At 38.0% G+C, this 24014-nt stretch overlaps 1 protein-coding gene and 1 long non-coding RNA gene across 2 annotated transcripts; one reads left to right on the top strand and one right to left on the bottom strand.

Moving 5' to 3' along the window:
• The first annotated feature begins 3827 nt into the window (after positions 1 to 3827).
• LOC141651510 (uncharacterized) lies at positions 3828 to 5927 on the top strand. Its single transcript, XM_074459217.1, has 2 exons — positions 3828 to 5474; positions 5658 to 5927. The coding sequence occupies exons 1-2, from the start codon at positions 3828 to 3830 to the stop codon at positions 5925 to 5927; spliced, it is 1917 nt and encodes a 638-aa protein (XP_074315318.1).
• A 13078-nt stretch (positions 5928 to 19005) lies between these two features.
• LOC141652237 (uncharacterized) lies at positions 19006 to 20054 on the bottom strand. The gene is made up of 2 exons (XR_012547064.1): positions 19697 to 20054; positions 19006 to 19610 (listed from the first exon to the last, which is right to left on the bottom strand). It is a non-coding gene; the product is annotated as an uncharacterized LOC141652237 (long non-coding RNA).
• Positions 20055 to 24014: the final 3960 nt, after the last annotated feature.

Below are 24014 nucleotides of genomic sequence, written 5' to 3'. Positions count from 1 at the left end.
AGTGTCAAAGGGTTTTGCACTAATAAAGAGAGATTTCAAAGCTTGATTGGTTGCAAAGGGTTTTGCACTAGTTGAAATGCTTAAGTCTATTTGGATCTTCTTAGGGATTGTATTTCATTATGATGATATACATATAGCGAGTGAATCTAAAACCAACTTCTTCAATTAGAAGGAATGTATTCAATACATGTCTTGGTTTTTTGAAGATTCTTGTAATCCTAAGATAATGTGAAACTTAAGAGAGGGTCTTAAGTAGGACATCAATGAGTTGGAATCAATGTTTTGATCATGTTATAAAACTTTTCTCGATAAGTCGAGAAGTTGTGTTTATACATGGAGTTTAGTGGGAGTTACGGAAATTTTAATTAGTCTTATATGTGGATGACATATTGATCATTGGGAATGATTTAAGACTTGGAGAAATATAATACATCTTAATATCCAGATTTATGGAGATAAATCCACATGATATTAGCGTCAAATAAGAAGTCTTATGTTGAACATATTTGATTGATTCCATTTGCTTCCGCTGCCAAATCAATTAAATAGGAAATGATGTATAACACTTCATATACTTTGAGTATGATGAATTGTTTCAAAATCAAATTTAAGTAATAATTACCAAGTAGCCATATTGATTACCCTTAAGTGCTTGCAGAAGCATTAAGGATATAATGCAAAGTGTTTTTGATGCAATTTTGTGTAAGGGTGTTACACAAGTGACAATTGACAATTGAGATTGCGCATGGTTTCCGACAAAACCATAATCAAAACACATTAGGATGGTTAAGATACCGTTGTGGCTATGTTATTTAAGAAATAGATTTTCTAGAATCGTTCTAGGCAATAAAGAACAATGAGAAATATTTACAACGGAAATTGAGTACACTTGCAATCATGGGATGTGCAAGAAGGATGAGTCCCGTACACTGTGAAAACAGTGGGAGCTATTCTAAGGCTAGAAGGCCTATGTCTTGATTGGATCTCTACACGTACTCAGAAAGTTTTGTAATGTAAATGTATACATTACGAAAGGAAAACAAGTATGTAGCAAGGTTGACCAGGGAGTTGCTAAGACCTACTTACAATGCCTATTCATAGGCTTAACATGATGAGTCATGTCATTTCAATTGGATTGAGATGAACAACTACATACAAGATCAAATTAGATTATAGAATATGAAATAATAATCAGGCATTGACTATTCATATGTGATAATCGCATTTGTCGTTCGAGTTTTACTTTAAAACTCTTTTATTATACTTTGTTACATCCAAACGGGTTGTATGACGATATTGAACCCCGTTAAAGTGAACCCGGATTAACATAGTATTCGCCCATAGTCACTTGTATGAGGTGACGTCTCGAAGTGACTAGAGTGTGATGTGATTGATGGCAAGTTCAGTGCCATACTGTCATGTGAGATGACTAGTCGATCACATAGGCAGACTGTTAGGAACATTTTGTCGGGCAGTGACCGCTTATAGAGTTCTGGTAAATTATATAGCCTGGTCGTGGCGAGAGCTACTATAGTATTCTAATGAGTCGATTCTTTTGACTAAAGACTGTTCGCCTAAGGTGGCATGGTTTCAGATTAACTTTGATTTATGTTACTATGACCTTCGTAAATGGGGTCAAATGGGCATATTTTGGGTTATGATGGCTGTGGCTAGTCGAAGGGAATAGTGCGATAGGGATTGTCCATCCCCTTGTCAGGGTTAAAACAATATCTCAGGGCAACTCGAGGAGTAATGAACTGGAAATGCGTGGCCACGCTCGTAAGGTATCTATGGTAGATAAATTCCGGTCAATCAGTTATTCTCCAGATCGAGGAAACCACTCTCGATGTGATCACTTGCAAGTACGACCTGAAAGACACCTTGCATTGAGTGGGAGATAGTAATAGGACAAGAGAATTGGTGACGCACACTTGTCGAGGACAAGTGGGAGATTGTTGGAGTGTCCCCGACAATAATGCGATCACAATTGTCGATCATGATGATCACATGTTTAAATCTCATTTTAAGAATACGTAAGGGATGATTCATTTTTTTTATAGTCAACTGATCAACAATAATCGATAACGATTGGCTTGCTAGAGTTTGACGTTACTGTCGTGGGACGGTGGTGGTCAGTTGATCTCTTAAGGTCACACCTAAAGGATGATGCCCTTATCTGTAAAGTTGATTAATTGTATGACGATACAAGTTGATCAATTCCTTAAAATTGAACAATTCATTTGTGAGAGAGAATAATCTTCTTATTGTAATGGGATTAAATAAGATTTATTTTAGTAATAAAATGCTTTGTTATTAAAATTGTTTATTGTTTGAGAAACAATAGAGATAAGAATGAATGGTTAATTATAATTACAAAATGTTGTGAATTATAATTATATGACCCATTTTATTTATGTGATCAAGTATCACTAGTCAATTTGTTGTACGTAATTTAATTAATTCATGAAATAATATTTATGTGATAAATGTGCATCAAATTAATTAATAACATGTAACATACTACATGTGACATATTGTGTGACAATTGACAAATTGACAAAATAAAATGGTAGTCCATTTTATAAGTGGACCGAAATATAGAGGGTTAGTGGATGGTGGTGATTTATTTTAATAAGCTAAAATAACACCATCATGACACTACTTACCTAGCCTTACATGCCTAAGGTTTAGATAAGAACAAAAGTAAAAAGGGAAGGACCATATATTGGTCCTCCACCTCCCCAAAACCGTGCTCCCCTCTTCACTAGAGAATTTTGTACTCCACTTATTCTCTTTATGCACATTCATTCATTTTCACATGCATAACTTTCCTCTCTCATATTTTTGTTCATCTTTCTCTAAAAAACTTGAGAAATGATGATCCAAATTGTTCAAATCACATTACTAATATTATTAATGTAATATATGAGTATTAGTAATCAATTTTAAGGTAAACACTAAACAAATATTTAGCACATATTATTTAGTAGAGATAAGGGATAATCTTGGGTGCAATCAAGAGGAGTGGCTTCTATATTTGAAGTCTTTGGAGGATCATCCTATTACTCATCATAGCTCAAGAACAAGTGAAGGTAGGAGACCTTACTTGTGCCCATAAACCGAAATATTCAATGTAAGGAACTGGTTTTCCTCTACACTAATTTATATGTTTTGCATGCATAAGATCCTTAAGTTTTTATGACTAAAACTTTAAACTAAAATATGTGATATTTAAAATATGATTTCCAACAAACCCACCAAGGCCTAGAACCATTAAAGAACTTACCGCCCCGGATCTCACACAAGTGCCCTTGTGTATCTCCTTTCCGGCCTTGGCGGAAAATGCCACCTTTGAATTAAAGTCTGGGCTCATTCACCAATTGCCCCAATTCCATGGACTTAGCACGGAAGATCCCAACAAGCATCTAAACAAATTTCATGTCGTTTGCTCAAGCATGAAGCCTAATGGGGTTACCGATGAGCAACTTCAACTAAGGGCCTTCCCTTTTTCACTCAAGGACGCGGCAAACGATTGGCTTTATTATCTCCCTACCGGGAGCATCACCACTTGGAATCAAATGAAGAAGGCTTTCTTAGAAAATTATTTTCCCGCTAGTCTCTCCTCTCAATTGAAGAAAGAAATAAGTAATGTTAAACAAATGGATGGGGAGAACTTGTATGAGTATTGGGAGAGGTTTAAACAACTTCTTGCTAGTTGCCCATACCATGGGTATACCGACCACGACCTTCTCTTGAACTTTTGTGGTGGTCTACTTGAGGATGATGCTAGGATGATTAAAGCCGCTACCCAATGAGGGATTGAATATATGTCGGTCCAAGAAGCAAATGAGTTGATTGAAATATTGGTAGGAAGCTCTAGGAATTTTGGGAGGAGAATTAGGAAGACAAGTGGGACTTCTTCTTCAAGGCAAAGCTCCAACCATAAGGAGGAGAAAGTTAATTTTCTTACCAATTTGGTCAAGGAACTTACAAAAGGAGGTGGGAGTACTTCTCATGTGAAGTTTTGTGGTCTTTGTAATGACCCAACTCATCCTACCGATGGGTGTCCATCCTTGGAAACGGAGGAGGCAATTGAAGCGGTGAAGGCTATTGGGTTTAGGAAGTTTGACCCCTACTCCAACACTTACAATGAAGGGTGGAAATCTCATCCAAATATGGGTTGGGGGGGAAACCAAAATCAAAACCAAAAGGGATCCTCAAATTCCCCATTTCAAAAGCCAAATCAAAATCAAAGCCAATCACAAAATTCCTTGGAAGAGATGATGAAGACACTTGCTATGAATCAAGTGGCAATGCAAAAAGAAAGCCAAGCCTTGCTAAACAACACCAAGGAATTTCAAACCGCCATGCTTCAACAAAACCGACTCACCGACTCTAGGTTTGTTAACCTTGAGACCCAAGTTGGTCAAATTCTCAATACACTCAATTCTCAACCCACTCAAGGAGGGAGCCTCCCTTCTCACACCATTCCTCCACCCACCAAGGAACAAGCAAAAGCGGTCTCTTTGAGGAATGGTAGAGAGTTGGTAGAGGCACCCAAGGCTCCTAAGAAGACAATACCACTTCCTATTGTTCATGAAGTGGAGGATGTGGTTGAAGATGAAATTGAAGTGGTAGTGGAACATGGGGAAGCATCTACACCTCAACAAGTAAGGGTCAATGAACCGCTTCTGGAATATGAGCCACAAGCTCCATTTCCAAGTGCCTTGAATGACACAAGGATAATTGACAAGAAGACTTCAAACCTTTACGATATCTTTCGTAAAGTGGAGGTAAACATTCTACTTCTTGACCTTCTTTGTAGTGTGCCCAAGCATGCAAAGTTTTTGAAAGAGTTGTACACTACTAAGAGGTCCAATAAGGCAAAGAGCATGAAAAAGGTAAGGGCTAGTGAACATGTGTCGGCAATTTTTCAAAAACGTTTGCCACAAAAATTTAGTGATCCGGGCATGTTCACCATCCCTTGTAAAATTGGTGACTTGGATTGTCAACATGCTATGCTTGATTTAGGTGCATCTATTAATGTCTTGCCTAATTACCTCTATGAGTCTCTCAAGTTAGGGCCTTTGAAACCGACTCGTACGGTCATTTCTTTGGCCGATAGGTCCAATATCTATCCTAAGGGAATTGTGGAAGATGTCTTGGTGAAGGTGGGGGAAATGCTTTTCCCCGCCGACTTCTATGTAATTGAAATGGAACCCAAGAAAGGCTCCACTCCCATTTTGTTGGGAAGGCCTTTCATGAGAACTTCCAACACCAAGATTGATGTATCTAGTGGACGCCTCACAATGGAATTTGAAGGGGAAAAAATTGAGTATAACATACATGAGGCAATGAAATACCCAACCGAGACTTCATCTTTGTGTTTCCTTGAGATTTTTGAACCAATTGTGCAAACCGTGTATGAATTGTGTAAAGTTGATGCATTAGATGTTGTTTTGACTAATGGATTGGTTGGAGAGGATATGGGGTATGCCTTGTCTTGTAATTTGCAGGAAACAATCAAGGACCTAGAGGAAAATCCCCCAATGGAAGAATGAGAAGAAAAGGAAGAAATCCGGAAAACAGCACCAAACTTGCACCGTGCGAGTTCTCCAACCCCAGAACTCGCACCGTGCGAGTTCTCCCCTGTCCAGGAATTTTGCTTCCTTTCTTCCAAATTGTTAGAAGAGCTACCAAAAGAGAAACCCGTTCCCTCTATTGTCAAGCCTCCTATTGTTGAATTGAAGCCCTTACCAAGCCACTTGAAGTATGCATTTCTAGGAGATGAAGAAACTTTACCGGTAATTATTTCAACCAAGCCTACTAAGGGGCAAGAAGAGGCTCTCATTCGAGTTCTTAAGCAACACAAGGAAGCAATTGGGTGGACAATGGCCGACATCAAGGGCATTAGTCCCACTTTATGATTCGACAACCACAAAGGCGTTTGAACCCTCCAATGATGGATGTTGTGAAGAAAGAGGTACTCAAATTCCTTCATGTAGGTATGATCTATCCTATCTCCGATAGTCAATGGGTTAGTCCAACCCAAGTTGTCCCAAAGAAATCCGGGCTAACGGTAGTCGAGAATCATGAAGGTGTTTTAACCCCCACTCGAGTTCAAAATGGGTGGCGGGTATGTATCGACTACCGTAGGCTCAATGCCGTGACCCAAAAAGATCACTTCCCGCTTCCCTTCATGGATCAAATGTTGGAGAGGTTAGCGGGAAAAGCTTTTTATTGCTTTTTGGATGGCTACTCGGGTTATTTTCAAATCCCAATTGCACCCGAGGACCAAACAAAAACAACTTTCACATATCCCTTTGGAACGTTTGCCTATAGAAAGATGCCTTTCGGTCTTTGTAATGCTCCGGGAACGTTCCAAAGGTGCATGATGCATATCTATTCGGATCATGTTGAGGACTTTATTGAAGTATTTATGGACGATTTTACCGTTCATGGCCAATCTTTTGAGGATTGTTTGAGTCATCTCACTTGGGTCTTGCAAAGATGTATTGATACCAACCTCGTTCTCAACCATGAGAAATGTCATTTCATGGTTGATGAAGGAATAGTTTTGGGACATGTGATCTCCTCTAGGGGGATTGAGGTTGATAAGGCCAAGGTCGATACTATTCGCACCTTGCCTTATCCTACTAACGTGCATGAAGTGAGATCTTTCCTAGGACATGCCGGGTTCTACCGGCGTTTTATTAAGGATTTATCCAAGATTGCCGCTCCTCTATGCAAGCTACTTCAAAAGGATTGTGAATTTATCATGAGTGAAGAATGCAAGAGAGCTTTTGATATGCTCAAGGAGAAGCTTATTTCGGCACCTATAATTCAACCTCCCAATTGGAATGAACCGTTTGAGATAATGTCGGACGCAAGCAATTATGCCCTTGGCACGGTACTTGGCCAAAGGGTAGGAAGAGCAACTCATGTTATTCAATATGCGTCGACAATGATGAATGAGGCTCAAAGAAACTATACAACTACCGAGAAAGAATTTCTTGCGGTGGTGTTTGCCTTAGAGAAATTTCGACCTTATATTCTTGGAGCCAAGGTCATCATCTTCATGGATCATGCCGCCTTAAGGCATTTGGTGAACAAGAAGGAGTCCAAGCCCCGTTTGATGAGATGGGTACTACTTTTGAGTGAGTTTGACGTTGAGCTCAAAGACAAGAAGGGCACAACTAACACGGTAGCGGGTCACCTAAGTAGAATTGTGCAAGAGAAGCCTCAAGAAGTCTTGGAATCACCAATACAAGCTTCCTTTCCGGATGACACACTCCTAGCATTGTCCTCCATTGAGCCATGGTATGCCCATATAGTCAACGTTTTGGTCTTACAAGAGTTTCCAAAGGGTCTTTCTCGCTCCCAACGGGATAAGATCAAGAGTGATGCTAAATACTATGTGTGGGATGACCCATACCTTTGGAAATTTTGTGCCGATCAAGTCATTAGGAGATGTGTCCCGGATACCGAAATCATTCCAATTCTTAAATTTTGTCACGAGTATGCTTGTGGCGGGCATTTTGGAGCCAAGAAAACGGCTAGAAAAGTCTTGGAAAGCGGTTTCTATTGGCCCACATTATTCCGAGATGCTCATGCTATGGTGAAGACATGTGATAGGTGCCAAAGAGTTGGCAACATTTCAAAAAGAGGAGAAATGCCACAAACAACCATGATCTATTGTGAAATATTTGATGTGTGGGGTATTGACTTTATGGGACCATTTCCCGCATCTTGTGGCAATATTTATATACTTTTGGCGGTGGACTATGTCTCCAAGTGGGTGGAGGCTAAAGCCACCAAGACCGACGATGCAAAGGTAGTTTGAGAATTCATCAAAACCAACATCTTTTCTCGATTTGGCTTCCCAAAAGCCTTGATAAGCGACCGTGACACTCACTTTTGCAACAAAGCCATTGGAGCTCTTCTCAAAAAGTATGGGGTACTTCATAAAGTATCAACCGCCTATCACCCTCAAACCAACGGTCAAGCCGAGGTTTCTAATAGGGAGATTAAGGCTATCCTTGAGAAGACGGTGAATCCCGACCGCAAGGATTGGAGCTTGAGGTTGGATGATGCCTTGTGGGCTTATCGCACGGCTTAAAAAACGCCAATCGGGATGTCACCTTACCGCTTACTTTTTGGGAAACCGTGTCATCTACCCGTAGAGGTTGAGCATAGAGCTTATTGGGCGATCAAGTCGTTCAACTTTCAAATGAATGAAGCGGGTCTTCATAGGAAACTTCAACTACAAGAATTGGAAGAATTCGAAATGATGCTTATGAGAATGCTTCCATTTACAAGGCAAGAACAAGATCATGGCACAATAACATGATTTCAAGAAGAGTGTTTCAAGTGGGAGAAAAAGTCTTACTCTTTCAAAATCGGCTTAGACTTTTCTCCGGGAAATTGAGGTCTAGATGGATGGGACCGTATGAAATGGTTCATGTTTTTCCATATGGAGCAATTGAAATCAAATGCTTGAAATCCGGAAAAGTTTTGAAAGTGAATGGTCAAAGGCTCAAGCATTATCATGAAGGAATTGAAGTGGGTGAAGTGGAAACACTCCACCTTGTTGATCCAATTTACTCAAATTAATGAAGATGCAACTTTGTCGAGCCATCGACGTTAAATAAACGGCAAAAGTTTGTAAATATTTCTTTCCCTTGCATATTTAAATTCCGCATTTCATTGTTTTTATTGCATTTTGCATGTTTAAATTAATTGCATCCTTTAATTCTTGCATTATAAATTAAATCATGTGCATTTTCATTAATGTTTTAGCATGTTAGGATGGTTTAATGTGTGTTTTAGTGATAGGATACCAACTCAAGGGCATATGTGAAGAAAAGAAGGAACAATGATGTGTAAAAGAATTGGCTAGAGTGAAGAATTTAACAACAAAAAGAGCGACTCCAGCAGCAAACTCGCACGGTGCGAGTTTTCTGGACCAATATCTCGCACCGTGCGAGAAATCCCCAATACCCAGTTTTCAGCCTAATTTCCCATGACATCCCCATTTGTTCTTCCCCAATTCTCTTAACACTCACCCTCTCTCCTCATCCTGACCCTAACCCACTCAAATCACTCCTTAAAACCCTTCACAAATAATCAAATTCAAGCAATTAACCTTCAAGTTTTATCAACTGTCATTACCCAACATCAATTTAGGCAAGGTAATTGCAGAAAAATCACAACACCATCAACTATTTCGACTTAGGGTTTCGTGAAATTGAAGATTTGACGATTTTTGGGTTACAAATTGGATTGAAGGGACGAATTTAAGCATTCTTGGTTAGCATTCATCAACCAACAACACAAACAAGGATCAAAGGGAGGTATAAAACCTTATTCTTCTCCTTGTCATTCATAGTTACCTTAATTTCGAATTTTAGTGCTTCAAAATTGAAATTTGGTTGTTTAATTATGTTGAAGTTTGTCCTTAAACAATCTTTTAACTTGTTAGGTGTTTTAATTCCAACAAATAACTAATTAGCACATCATTTTTGTAGTGCATATTAGGTGTTTGTTCTTTTGCCTCACCCAAAATCATTTCCAAAAATTGTGTTTTTCTGAAAAGTAATTGTTCTACAATGGGCAAAGGTAAAGCTACCGAGGCTTCCTCCTCAAAAGGACCCAAGGGAGCCTCGGCTTATGATGAGAATGAATACTCAGGTAAGGAGGGCCTCCGAGACAAGGCCCTCGCAAATTGGAAGAAGTTTGCTTCGGTGTCAACCGTGGCACAAACTAAATTCCTTGACCAAAACGTTCTTTCTAAATTTGGAATGCTTCCCATGGCCCGAATACTCTTAGAAAAGGTCGGACTTGAGGCCTATACTAACATGGCCGCACACACCCAAAGGGGTGTTACCTTTGAGTTTCTTTCTTCTTTGGAAAAAGTGAAATTGGGAAGGGACAAGACCCCGGGGATCAAATTTCGGGCATGCCGCCTTACCCACACCTTGACTTATGATGAGGTACGAGAGGCCCTACATATCACCAAAGCCCCCATCAAAGAAAACCTTGACAAAAAAAATGATGAGTGCCTTTTGGAATGATATCACGGGGGATGTCAGACATGGAAACTCAAAGAACACCACCATTCCCAACCCGGTTTTGCGCCTCCTAAGCCGCCATATAAACACCAACTTCTTGGTCATGACCGAACCTACAGAAATGAACTACCAACAAATACAATGTCTATGGTCCATGACCCCGGAAGGGAGGGGAATACCGGATTGGGTTGACTTGTTTGTGAGTGGTTGCCTTGAGTTACAAAAGGATCCAAAAGGGACCATTTTCATTGGGGGCATGATTGAATTGATTGTGCAAAAGACAGGTGTACCATTTCCACCCAATGCTTATGAACTTGATGGTAGTGGTCGCATGGACTTCCATTACTTGAAGCAAGCACACATGCTTGAGGTGGTTGACAAAATCACCCCCTTGGTCATTTGGTGCATGGGTGGGCAAAACTACAAGCACTACATGTTCTTACCCCGTCCCCCTAACTCACCCTTGGGTTGGGGGAGTGCACAAGACTTCTATATGCCTTCCGACGATGCATTTGTGGACCTTTGGGTTGATAGAGCCCAAGTAGTTGAACCGAATGAGGATGAGGGTGGAGAGCAACCGCAAGTGGGGGGGGGGCTTTGACTTTTGGTGACATGCCTCATGATGATGCACCATATGATGAACCCATGCTTAATGCCCCGTTTGATGAGCCCCATTTCACTCCACCTCAAATGCCACAAGAACAACAATAACAATATCCTTTCACGGACCCTCAATTCAACTAACCGGCTTTCCAAACATGGGAATCCAACATCACAAACCGTGTCTCAAACCTTGAGTCTACCCTTTCTCAAATGCAACTTACGGAGAATGCTCGGTGGGGAATCACCGAAAACCGCTACCACCACTACCAAGAGGATTTGGAAGAGATGCGTTATACTTCAAACGCAACTTTTGATATGGTGGCGGCGATGAATGCTCAATTCATGCAACAATTCCCCACCCAATAACAAGGGTATGATGAGACTAAGGTTGAGGAAACAAGGGCCGAAATGGCTAGATTTAGAAGAAGAAGAGAATCAAGAAGAAGGGAAGGACCTCCGGAATATGGAGGTGCCTCAAGCTCACACTCTTGAGTGAGTTTAGGGTGTTCACCTCACACTTTGGGGACAAAGTGAAGATTTAAGTGTGGGGTGGACATGAGTTAGTATCATGTATATATTGTAATATATTCAATTTCATGCATCGTATTTCAATTCAAAAAAAACGAAAAAAAAAGAAAAAGAAAAACCCGGCTAGGATGAAAACCCGAAAGGGCATTCTAGGCAAAAGTGGGGAAGTGGCCGAGACCGGAGTGAAAACCCGAAAGGGCGCTCCGGGCAAAATGAAAAAAAGAGTGCGAGCCACGAGAGTAGAGGTGAGGAAAAGAGCTAAACCGAAAACCCGAAAGGGCGGTTTAGGCAAAATGAGAGAAGTAGGAAAAAATTGAAAAATCTTGTGACCTCTTTGAAGCCTTGAAATCATGTCACATACATGACTATTTCCATTTGGAGTTGGTGACATAAGTGGTGGAGCTCTAGAAGGCCAGAAGGGTAGGTTAGTAGTGTGCCAAGACTAGGAGGGGGATTTGGAAGCTTACTTTGTTACTAGTACTTGGCATACTTGTTGTGTGGAGTTGAATTGTGTTGACTTGTCTTATGCATTGTTGGAGAGGTTGAGTTTGGTTTTTGAGTTGTGAGTTGTTGGAGAATTGTTGAAGAATGGAGGTGTTTGCGGTTGCCTAATTGATAGGTTAGGAGAGGCTTTGATGACCATGGTAGCCTTGTGTTGAACCAAGTGGAGTGATAAGGGGGAGTAACAAGGAGGATGTGATGAGTTTTGGGAAAGGGTGAATGGATGAATTGGTGGACTTAGGATCATCTTAGAAGAGGGATGACATAAAGAGGGGGAGTGAGAGAAGAGAGGTTAATATTGGTGGAATTTGGGTCACTTACTCACTTATTGGAGATATGAAGAAAAGTGACCATGTGCTTAGTCGAGGGATGACATAAGAAGGAAGAGCGAGATGAAGAGAGGGAATTAGGAGTGCCCATACTTTCTTGGCCTAGATGGTGATTAGGTTTACTCTAGTTTGCTCGGGACGAGCAAAGGGCTAAGTGTGGGGTGTTTGATGAGCTCCTATTTCTACTAAGTTTTGGCACCATTTTGGGCTCATTTGGTAACATTTAGGGATGGTTTTTGACGATTTTCACATTGTTTAACCAATTCCGAATGAATCACCATTTAGCATGATCCCAAGTGAAGATTAAGATGCCAAGAGTTCAAGAGAAGTGTCCAAGGAAGAGTCAAGAACAAGCATTGAAGAAATACCATGACAAAGCCTTCCAAGGATCAAGTAAAGCGTGAAAGAAAAACGCATTCCAGGACCAAACTCGCACCGTGCGAGTTTCCAGACACCAAAACTCGCACGGTGCGACTTTTCTGGGTTCATGCCGTTTTGTGTTACTAGCTTTTCCTGTGTTAAGCCCATAATTATTAGGTTACTTTAGACTATAAATAGGATGTTTGCAAGTAGGTTAAGACATCTTATGCACACTTTTAATTAATCAAGTTGTAATTTGGGAATTATTCATCTTTGTTATTGGGTTTAGATCTAGCATGGAGAACTAATCTCCCTTTCTTAATCCGACTCAAAGGCTTAATCTTTGGTTGTAAGACTCCTTAATCTTTCCTTAATTATTATTATTGTTCTTAATCTCTTGTGTTTAATTGCTTAATTTTGGAATCCTTGTTAGATTATTGTGATTAAGTGTGATTTTCTTGTTACATAATCTTTCCAAGTTCCTTAATTTATATGTTGTTGGGTTTATTAAGTGTGATTTCCTTGTAATCCCATGTTGCAACAACTTGTTATTAGACTAATGAATGTGATTTCTTCTTGGTTTAATTAACATTAGAGAGATTAAGTTGTGATTGCTCATTAATTGTGATTTCATTGTGGGTAATTACACCTATTAGATTCCTATTGCTTCATCTTCTTGTTAATTAATCTATGTGTGTGATTTCCACTAGAGGAGTTGATAAGTTGGGTCAATTATTAAGTGTGATTTCCTTTTGATTGACTTCTAATTAAGGGAATTTGGAGATTCAATCTCACTAATAGGACAATAATATTAATTAGAAGGATTGATTGAGTGGTTTTATCAACTAAAGTGCCAAACTTTGGGTCGGATTAAGTCTCTCTCAAATTGATTAATTTCCATCCAAAACTCACTTGTTTGATTACTTGTTGCTTACTCTTGTTTGAATTTCCTTTAATTGTCCTTGAAAACTCAACCAAATACCCCCCCCCCCCCCCCCCCTTTACATATTTGTTGTTACTTTGTCACAATTGTTCTAATTGCTCTTTTAATTTCACTATTGCAAAACCCATCTTCTCTTGGGTTCGATCCCTTGCTTACTACTTTACTAGTTTAGAATTAGTATTAATTAGTATGTGTTGTGGTTATAAATTGTTAATTTGGCCGTCTTTTATTGCGACGTTTTAGGCGTGTCAAGTCCCCCCCCTAAACATAAAATTCTTGAAGGTACAGATGATTCATCGGCTTTCGAAGTTGGTTCTTCTGAGGATTTGATGGTGGGGTATATATTACCCAGATGCGATTGGTATGTATCTACCGTGAGTGAAACAACAAAAGCTTGGCGTCAGTGGTGGTTTAGGTCATCGAAGGTGATGTCGGATTTGGAGGAAAAGACCAGAGAGTTGAAATAGACTCCTACACCATCATTAATGGGAAGAGATATTGTCCATGACGTAGTATATTTTGGGTCATTTGATTAATGTATGTTTATTAATTGCTCATTGGGTTGTATTTAGGAAACTAATTAAGAAAAGAAGTTTTTAATATATGCATTAATTACATTGGGCTGTGTATAATTTAGTCTTGAATTACTAACTTAATACGGAGTACCAAATATGGAAGATGCTTTTATTTTTTGGCGGGAAAAACTGGACATAATGAAAGATAAAAGACAACGGTTACACACCAACCGTTGTATTATAATGAAACAATTATGAGTTTTTATTCAACCGTTGTTATATTGCAAAATAAAGTAGGCGGTTTGGCTTCACCCGTGTTTATTAGTTTTAATTTAATTATTCTTCAACCAACACACATGAAAACCTTCTCCACGCTCACTTAAAACCCTCGAACACTGAGTTTCTCTAGAACCACTAGTATTCTCCGTCGTCGTCGTCGTCGTCGCCACCCCCATTGCCTATGCCGTCCCCTCCGTCATCGCCAGACCGGGCTCAGCTTCTCCTCTTTGAAGAAGTAATAATAAGCCCTACTCCTTCGTCTCATTAACTTAATGTCTTTATTTTCTTTTTTAGTTGTGATATTATCCCCTAATTATCTTAGGTTTATTGTATGTTAAACAACACCTATTATTTTAAGTATATTGTGTGTTAAACAACACCTATATTTTTAGGTATACTGTGTGATCATTTATTTGACATGGTGCTCTTGCTATGTCGACTTAATGCTTAAAGTTAGTAGTTTATTAATTTCTGGTTTAGATATGGGTGGAAAGCGGAAAAGAAAAGATGGGAAAAAGTCAGGTGAAGAAGATTCAGGTGATGAGAATAATTTGGAATCGGATACTGGGCGAAGGCGCCATAGGGTTTCTCTAGAAGCAATAGAGAGAGGGATACTTAATAAACTTAAATGGGATGAATTAATGAGGCTGCCAGATGGTACCTTTGCTACGAGTTTCGCGAGTTAGATTGGTTGTTATGTAAGAGAGTATGTGCCTCCCGGTTTGCCACATATCAATTAGTTGAGTGAAGACCTGAAGGAAAAGCTATGGGTGAAAATAAAGTTATGTATGTACAATAATAAATGCTTTAGATGAAATTATCTTAGAATTCGATATGTGCTATTAGCCGAAACTAATCAAATATGTTCACCATAAATGCAGTCAGCGTACACTGTCCCCCAACAACATGATTCTTACCTACAAAAAAAGATAGGGGAATCCTTCAGAGCATGGAAGTTAAAGGTTGTTCGGAACCACTTGTTCAACAAGAAGACCAGGGACATAAACAAGAAACCACCAACGAAGAAGTATCGGTATGTCAGCCAGGAACATTGGTATAACATTATCGCTTATAGGCAGCCTGGCAAGTTTAAGGTAATTTATCTACGACTCATTGGGATTATTTTATTAGTAATCACTTAATAAGTAAAGAAATATGCTTACGTTACTCGATACAATTCAATTTATGAAGACTATGAGTAAGCACAACCTAGAGAACATTTCCAAGAAAGAGAGCGTCTTTCATGGCTCTAGAGGTGGCTATAGATTAATTAAGAAGAAGCTTGTAAGTACTTAATTCATATATTATTAGGCGTTTTATACCGATGTTATATATATATATATATATATATATATATATATATATATATATATATATATATATATATATATATATATATATATACCCTCTCCTAATCAACCACTAATCTAATCTAAGATGGATGGTTGAGATTAAATCTTGTTTGACCTATAAATACCCACTTTTCTCTCAATCTCCCTCATTATTAGAAAAATCAATCTCTTTATCTCTCTCCTCCTTCTCCCCCTAAATAGTCTGAACAAAAAAAAAAAAAAAAAAAAAAAAAGAACGGCGACGACATCGATCTTCATCTTCTGAAGGAAAACCCAAAAAATCAACAGATCACTCATAAACTGCTAAACTTCATCTTCATCATCGTCATTCTAATTTGTCGTCCATCAACATAATTCCTCCGTTTTTGTTTTTTTTAATCGGATTTCGTTTTACTTAATGTAAGTTATTCATGCTCTTTCTTTTACATTATTTTGTCATTCGCGGACTATTTGGCGAGATTGCAATTGTGGAATATGTTTTTTTCTGTCAAATTTTTCTATATGTAAGTTTGATTTTCGTTTTAATTTTTGTATTTGTTAATTTGTTGAAGCTAATACTTCATTATGTCAATTTCGAAATTTAATTAAATACTCGACTATTATGATTGTAATACTTGAATATGAACATTAAAATACTTGAATATGAGTATAAAAATAACCACATATTATTTTGAGAGCAGGTATTCTCGTTTATTTGGGTACATTATTATTCTCTGAGATAGTCAGTTATTGTATTGTGTTAGTTCAATTATTTGAATGCATTAGTTGGATTATTATATTTCATTTTGCATAGTTACCCCATTCTACAAACTATGCTTCTATTTCTCTAGAATTTCCAGTTATTTTATAGTGTTTTTATGGTTATTTCATTACTTATAGGTGGTTAGTGTATTTCAATTGCATAGTTATTTTCAACTTACGCCCTTTTTTTGTTTTTATTTCTTTTAGCGAGCTTTCGCTTTATGCTGGTTCAACCTTCATCAATAGACAAGACATGATTTTCGTCGGGAAGAAATATTGCGGAAGAATGGTGAAAACACGGCAATACATCGTTCTCGTCCGGAAGAAATACTTTTAGACGTAGCATTGGAAATATATATATATATATATATATATATAAATATATAAATATATATATATATATATATATATATATATACATATATATATATATACATATATATATATATATATACATATATATATATATATATATATACATATATATATATATATATATATATATATATATATATATATATATATATATATATATATATAGAGAGGGGTTCAAATGAGTCCACCTAAAATGGTGAGTCCACTAAGTCCTCATCCTAGCCATTGATCTTCTAAGATTAATGGTTGAGATTTTGAAATTTTAAAATGAAAACTTCAATGTTTTATAAATGTAACTTTAAATTATGAGTGTAACTTTTATTCTTTATAATTATAACTTTAATTTTTAAGGTCATTTTATAAATAAAAATTTAAATTTATGTTATAAAATTTTATTTTAAATACATAAAATTGATTTTTGAATGTAATTTTAATGTTTTACAAGTAAAACTTTAATGCTAAAAATTGAAACTTTAATTTTTTTTGACAATTTTCATATAGAAATTTGAATTTATTTAATTTTATTTATTTATAAATGTAACTTTAATGTTTTACGAGTAAAACTTTAATGCTAAAAATTGAAACTTTAATTTTTTTTTAGGCAATTTCTAATATAAAAATTTTAATTTATTTAATTTTATTGATTTATAAATGTAACTTTAATGTTTTACGAGTAAAACTTTAATGTTAAAATATGAAACTTTAATTTTTTTAGACAATTTCTAAAATAAAAATTTGATTTTAATTAATTTTGTTGATTTATAAATTTTATGTAAATATTGAAATTTTATGAACCTAAAATTAATGTTTTACAATAAAAACTTTAGTCATAAATTTTGAAACTTTATTTTTTTAGGTTTGAAACTTTATACTGATTTGAATTTATGTAATTTATGTCCTTGGCGAGTATAATTAGTCCATCAAAGCGTAACTTTAGTCCATTTACGCGTAACTTTAATTCTTGTGAGTCGAAACTTTAATGCTAACGAGTCCTTTTATATATAGGTCACAACCCACAACCAACGGCCAACACGACCACCACCTGACCCACCCCGACCACCAACGTCCACCACCTGACCCACAACTAACGACCACCCCTAACCCACCACCAACGTCCCCCTGTAACCACCACCGAGAACCACCACGCACCACCAATTTGAAAGGCAAAAAAAAAATAGGAAAGCAGCAGTCCCTCGACATCAACACTAAAACCACCACTAGCACCCAACCCACCAACAAAAAAACAAAACTGAAAAAAAAAAGTGTTAAATTCAGAAACCACAACCAACCAAAACAAAAAAAATCTATCAGATCTGAAAAGAAAAACAAGAAAAAGGAAGACGAAGGTGCGGTTGTTTGTGCGTGGTGGCAGTGACGTGGTTGCATGGTGGCAGATCTGAGACATGGTGTGGTCGTCGTTGGTTGTGGTGTCAGGGTTTTGCGTCGATGGTGGTGGCGGCGTGGGCGGCTGCATGAGAGGAGGAAGGCGGCGGAAAAGAGAAAAGGAGAGGAGGAAGGCGGGGGTGGTTGTCGGGTCTTTCGTGGGTGTGAGAGAGGCGGAAAAGGAGAGGAGGAAGGCGGCGGTGGTTGTCGGTTAGAGAGAGATGAGAGGTAGAGAGAGAAGTGAGTTTGGTGAGGGAGTGAAATGAGAAAATGTGAGTGAGATTAGGGTTTGTATTCTTTTATATGTGAGCATTTTATTTGACTTTAATCTTAGCCATTTATTTTTTAGATCCAATGGCTTATGTTAGGACTCATGGGACTCACCTATTCTAAGGGACTCACTTGATCCCATTTATATATATATATATATATATATATATATATATATATATATATATATATATATATATATATATATATATATATATATATATAATATATGAGTCCGTTTTTGAAATAATGCTCAAAAATAAAAGAATTGTCGTTTTGGGTCGGTTTTGAAAACATTTATCGAAATGGTGTCCACGTAGGCTCGGTTTTGACGAGCCTCAGATGAGGGCTTAAACACGCCATACGTATTGGCGTGTTTACTTCAAAGAACACGCCATATGTAATGGCGTGTTTAGGCAGTCCAAAAATCTAACCAAAGTCAGTAGCTGAAAAATATTAGCAAAGGAAACACGCCATTACGTATGGCGTGTCTTAAGAACAAAACACGCCATTACGTATGGCGTGTTTAAGCAGCTCTATTTTCCAGCCCCTTTCCAGTAACTGATCAAAATGCCAAATACTAAACACGCCATTACGTACGGCGTGTCTTCCTCAAGAAACACGCCATAGCGTATGGCGTGTTTAGCCAGTTTTCTTTTTTTTTTTTTCATTGCTGCACAAATTCCCTTCGTTCTCGTATCTTTCCTTTGCCAAAACAGAAAACCAAACTCAACAATGCTCAACAATGCAAAGGAAAACACAAACCATTGCCTATTATAAATAAAAACCGAGTTTACACACCACATAAGCTTCGCACAAGGGGATTAAATTCTAAGTTTTACAACTAAAATGTCAAACAAATTAACCATCTAAAATGTCAAACAAACCATTAATCCTCTAACTATTACATCAAGTCCTCAAGTCTTCTTCTTGCTTTTTCCTCGAATGCGACTCCAAAACCCTTTCTTAGGCTCCGGGGTACCTTGTTCATTGACGGGTGACATTGAAGACATGGAAGGCATTGAAGACATGGCCGGCATTGAAGAATTGGAAGGCATGGAAGACAAAGAGTGTCTAGCCGGCATGGATGACTTAGAGCGTCTACCCCTCCTTGTGTATTGAACCAATGGTGCATCGTCATCCACATTCATTGAGTCGAGGGACTCTTGAACCATTGGTGAACTTTCTTGCCTTGGTTCTACGGTTGGTTGAAGGAGATGGGAATAGCCTACATGTTCAAGCGATTGAGAGGAGTAGTCCCGTAGGTGTGAAACCATTGTCCGGAAATGAGGAGGCACCTCAAGAGGCATTTGTCGAAGCTCCGTATCACATGTATTATGGACATTGACGAAACCTTGCGCCTAAAACAAAATAAGTAGTATAAGCTAATCACATTTTATGATATATTGGTTAAGAATTTTAAGACAAGTATATTAAGTGTACTTACAAGATATTCTGTGGCTCCAAAGGGAGCTTGATAAGTAGCTTGTGGGGGAAAAGGGTTCAAGCGAAGAATAGTGCGATCCCGGTACCAAACCATGTAAGGGTCGTAGTAGCTCATTTCAATATCATCCTCTTCACCACGGAACCGAAAATCACCCCTCCTAACCCAATTTGATATGTAGGGTTGATGTTTTTCTATCCAATTCCGTGAAGAGGCACCCCTTTTGTCTACTTTGTGCAATTTTGGTTCGGTATCAGAGTTTAACGGGATAATTTGTTTCCACCCAAATTGACGAGCTACCCTATTTGGAAAATGCCACTCAACAATGTCGAAACAAATCATAGGGGCCATCACTGTCCAATCGTCGATCATCATAACAAAACGGGGCAAAAAGACAAAATCACGGGTGTAAGGTTGCCATGTAAACTGATCATGTCGCATTGAATCAAAAGCATCCCTATACCCAATTAGTGTGGTCACCCCTTCCGACCTCTTACGAATCACACTTGTCCACCTACGACCCAATGAGTCAATCCTGATTTGATGTTGAGAACCTAATGGGTTCGGTCCATGATGGGTAGCATTAACGGGTCTCATGAGTGTAGGTCGACCAATACTAATCCTCTCCCATGCCCACAATTGCAATAGAACAAGGGGACCTCCAATGTCTTTGGACTTTACGTTGCTTGCTCTACATAAATTGCGATATAAAGTAGCAAGTACGGCACTTCCCCAAGAGTAATTATCTAAGTTGCTCAAATCCCTCAACAAAGGCAAATAAACAACTTGTATGTCATTACCACTCTTATCCGGAAACATGATAGTTGCCATTAAGATAAGCAAATATGCCCTCACATATTGATGTAGAACATCTTCATTTGCATCTTCCTAAGACCACTAAATTGTTCTAACAACCAACCAATCCTCAAAGAAGCCCCCTTAAGGTCATCACTACTCGGTGTTTTGCCTAAGAGTTCGATTATTAACAAGGGCCAATTATAAGCGGTTGGTCCACTAATAATATCCCCTCTAATCCGTAGCCCTAACAACACTTGAACATCTTGCAAGGTCACAGTAGCCTCGCCAATAGTCAAGTGAAATGAATGGGTTTCCGGCCTCCATCGCTCAACCAAAGCACTTATTAATTCCACATTAAACTTCAACCCCACTAACCTATGAATAAAAAAAAACTGAGTGTCCCTAATGAAATCAACTACATGATCACTTACCAAAAACCCCTTGTGCGAAACTAAGTGTGACCTACATCGAAGGGAACCAACGTCCCGCCCTTCCAATATTGCCTTGCTCCGGTGTACCTCTTGTTGTGTGAGAAGTTCCGGGTTCACCGGGCCTTGTTGTTGATGTTGTTCCATTATTCCTACACATTTAAAAGAACATTATTAGATTATCATGAAAATAAATGTTCAAATAATTAAAAAAATTATGGTAATAAAAAAAATTAAAGACAAGTGTAAGTAGTAGAATACCCTTGTGAATTGTTAACTCTCAAAGTACATGTTTTTTTATTGTGGCCTAAACCACGACACAAACTACATGTGACCTTGTTCTTACTCTTCTCATCCATTTCATTAAGAAATCTTTTATTCTTCCGTCTTCCTTTTCCCCGTTTATTTTGCTCATCGCACACTATTTTAGGCCCATTGTAAGGACCCCAATAAGCCTCATCTTTCAAAGGGTGAAATTTAGAAGCATATGAAGCTAAGTGTTCTCCTAAGAGAATAGGCGATGTCCACAAATTGAGTAGCATTTAAACCCTTCTTTTTACAAACGGCATACACATGTGAACATGGATACTTGTATGTTTGGAACTTGTTACAAGTACATGTCCTCTTGGATAAATCAACGGTGTGCAAATGGTTACCATGTGACATGGGTCGAGAACCTCTACGTGTTGTGACTTGGTACACCCCTCCGACATGGTCAAAAGCCACAACCTTATGGTATGCTCCTTTTTGGCAATTTTCCTCCAACAAGGTTGTAATCTTCGGACTATAATGAAGCCCCTTCATCAACCGTTTCCTTGCAAACTCACTTCGCTCAACAAAGTATGCATTAACTCTAAAAAATACACACTTTATGAGTGCTTGGTTACATGGGTAGAAAACGTGCTCCTTTAAGAACATTATTAAATGCCTCCGCCAAATTAGTAGTCAATATTCCATATCTATGTCCACCATCATGGCAAATTGACCACTTCTCTATTCCAATTTCAACAACATATTGTTCAAAGCCATCAATACATGGTTTAAATGCCCAAAAAACACGCTTGAATTTTTGCACATTTGGGTTAGTTGTTGGTGTTGTATAAAATTGAACAATAGTGCCAGGATTAGATTCTTTTAAGCCTTGCATGAAACGAGGTAGCAACTCATATGATTTATCCCAATCTCCAAATATTTCCTCAATTGCTCTTTGTTTTGCATTCCAAGCTTTGGTGTATGAAATTGTGTAACCATACTTATCTAAAATATAAGTAACAACAGAGTTTACTTTATATCCCCAATCTCCCTCAACAAGGTTACAAATCTCATGACTTATGAATGCTCGTTTCAAATTCATGTGGTCTTGAGGTACCATGTCACAAACACAAGACTCATCATGAGGACCTTTGTATGTCACAATGGTAAAAACTTCAGAATGAAAGTCTTTTTGTGTAGCCCTTAACCGCCAATTACATGGTGTAGGAATCCGGCCACATTTGAAGGTAATAGTATTAGGCTTTGATTCGGCAACTTTGAAAAATTGATTTGCTTTAACACAATATGATGTCACCTCATCGCTAAGTGAAGGTTTGTTTGAGAACACTTGTCCAACCGCAAACTCTTTCCCATGTTCATATCTTACCATATTTTCCCAAGTTTTCCAGCTATTCAATTCATCCTCATCTAATTGATCAATCTTATTAAACTCAACGATGGGAGCACTAGCAAAGACAAGATCATCATCACCATCTTCTTCATTTGCCAACAAATTCTCATCAAGTATTGCCAATTCCTCATCAATCTCATCACCTTCTAAGTTACCATAAAATTCCCCATCATTTACGTACACTACTACAAAACTTGTGATGGACATCAGACTTTTTGCTATATGGACATCGAATACACAACCGATGTAGAGTTTGGTCATGTCCATTGTGGATTAATGGACATCGGATTTTAAACCGATGTCCATTAAAATTTGCACATCGGATTTTTAGGAAACCCGATGTCTATTTGATCAATGGACATCGGATTTTTTGGAAAACCGATGTCTATTTGATCAATGGACATCAGTTTTTTGCAAAAATCCGATGTCTATCATTTTTATTTTTTATAAAAAAAAATATTACGTTGTTGCCCATATTAGTCGTACACATGATGACAATGCAAAACGATTCCATAATCAACAAAAAATATCTGTATACAATCAATCGGTTATCCAAAGCTAATTGTAGTGAATGCCAATGAGAAGGAAAACAAGTAAAATGTGGCACTGAACAAGGTCCTAAACTTGTAGTGAATGCCAAAAAATTGCTAGCTGATGTCCTACAGTATAAATTCCAAAAGAGCAATACCAGCCCATTGAGCTCGTCTCTACCCTGCTAGTTTCGACAGTCTTGGACTTCGGAACTTTTTTCTTGATTTGCCTCCTTGGCAAAGAGTTCTTCATTCCTATGAAGAACAACAAGGCCCCAAAGAGCGCCACATTATGCAGAAAATTTAGAAGTCGAGTATTTTAGTTATTTCCCACCAGTCCACAATGGCTAAATAATTGTATACAGAAACTTATATGAGATGAGACGGTTTTGGCCATTAGACTATAACTAAAAAAGGAACACAAAGAGTAAGGCCGGTCTCACCATGTGAGACCGTTTTACAGCTGGCATACCTGCAAGAACTCGTGCAACAGTCTGGAGAACTCTGGTTGAGCTGGATGATAGTTATAGAACTCGTAGAGGAAAGGTGTCGCACATAACAGGTGAAGAAGCTACATTGCAAACATATTGGAATACGGAGAATGATTAAAAGCAAATCACCGGCATTCAAACAAATTGCCCGTCAATGAAAAGAGCAAGGAGAGTGATTAAAACGGATAGCAGAACTAACCAAAAGATATGCTAAAATCACGCCAAATACGAAAAGAACGCCCCCAATTCCTTTAATAGCAGTTGAAGTTGCAACAAGTTGCTTAATCTGGAAATATACCACGTCAAAATAAAGGAAAATAAGAGTCGGGTTCTCAAAATCACATCCTATCTTCCTACATGATATTTACAACGCCAGAAGGGGAAATATAAGCTACCTGAATTTCTGGAAAG

This window comes from Silene latifolia, chromosome 4, assembly GCF_048544455.1.
Source record: "Silene latifolia isolate original U9 population chromosome 4, ASM4854445v1, whole genome shotgun sequence".
NCBI classification, from domain to species: Eukaryota; Viridiplantae; Streptophyta; class Magnoliopsida; order Caryophyllales; family Caryophyllaceae; genus Silene; species Silene latifolia.
The sequence above is the reverse complement of the archived record's forward strand: the minus strand, read 5'-3'. Positions and strand labels throughout refer to the sequence as shown.

What these genes read in the sequence shown, in the direction of transcription:
- LOC141651510 (XM_074459217.1), top strand. Translation starts at nt 3,828, where the DNA reads ATGTCGGTCCAAGAAGCAAATGAGTTGATTGAAATATTGGTAGGAAGC. An exon ending in TTGTTTTGACTAATGGATTG is followed by an intron (nt 5,475 to 5,657) that starts GTTGGAGAGGAT and finishes TCCCCTGTCCAG; the next exon opens with GAATTTTGCTTCCTTTCTTC.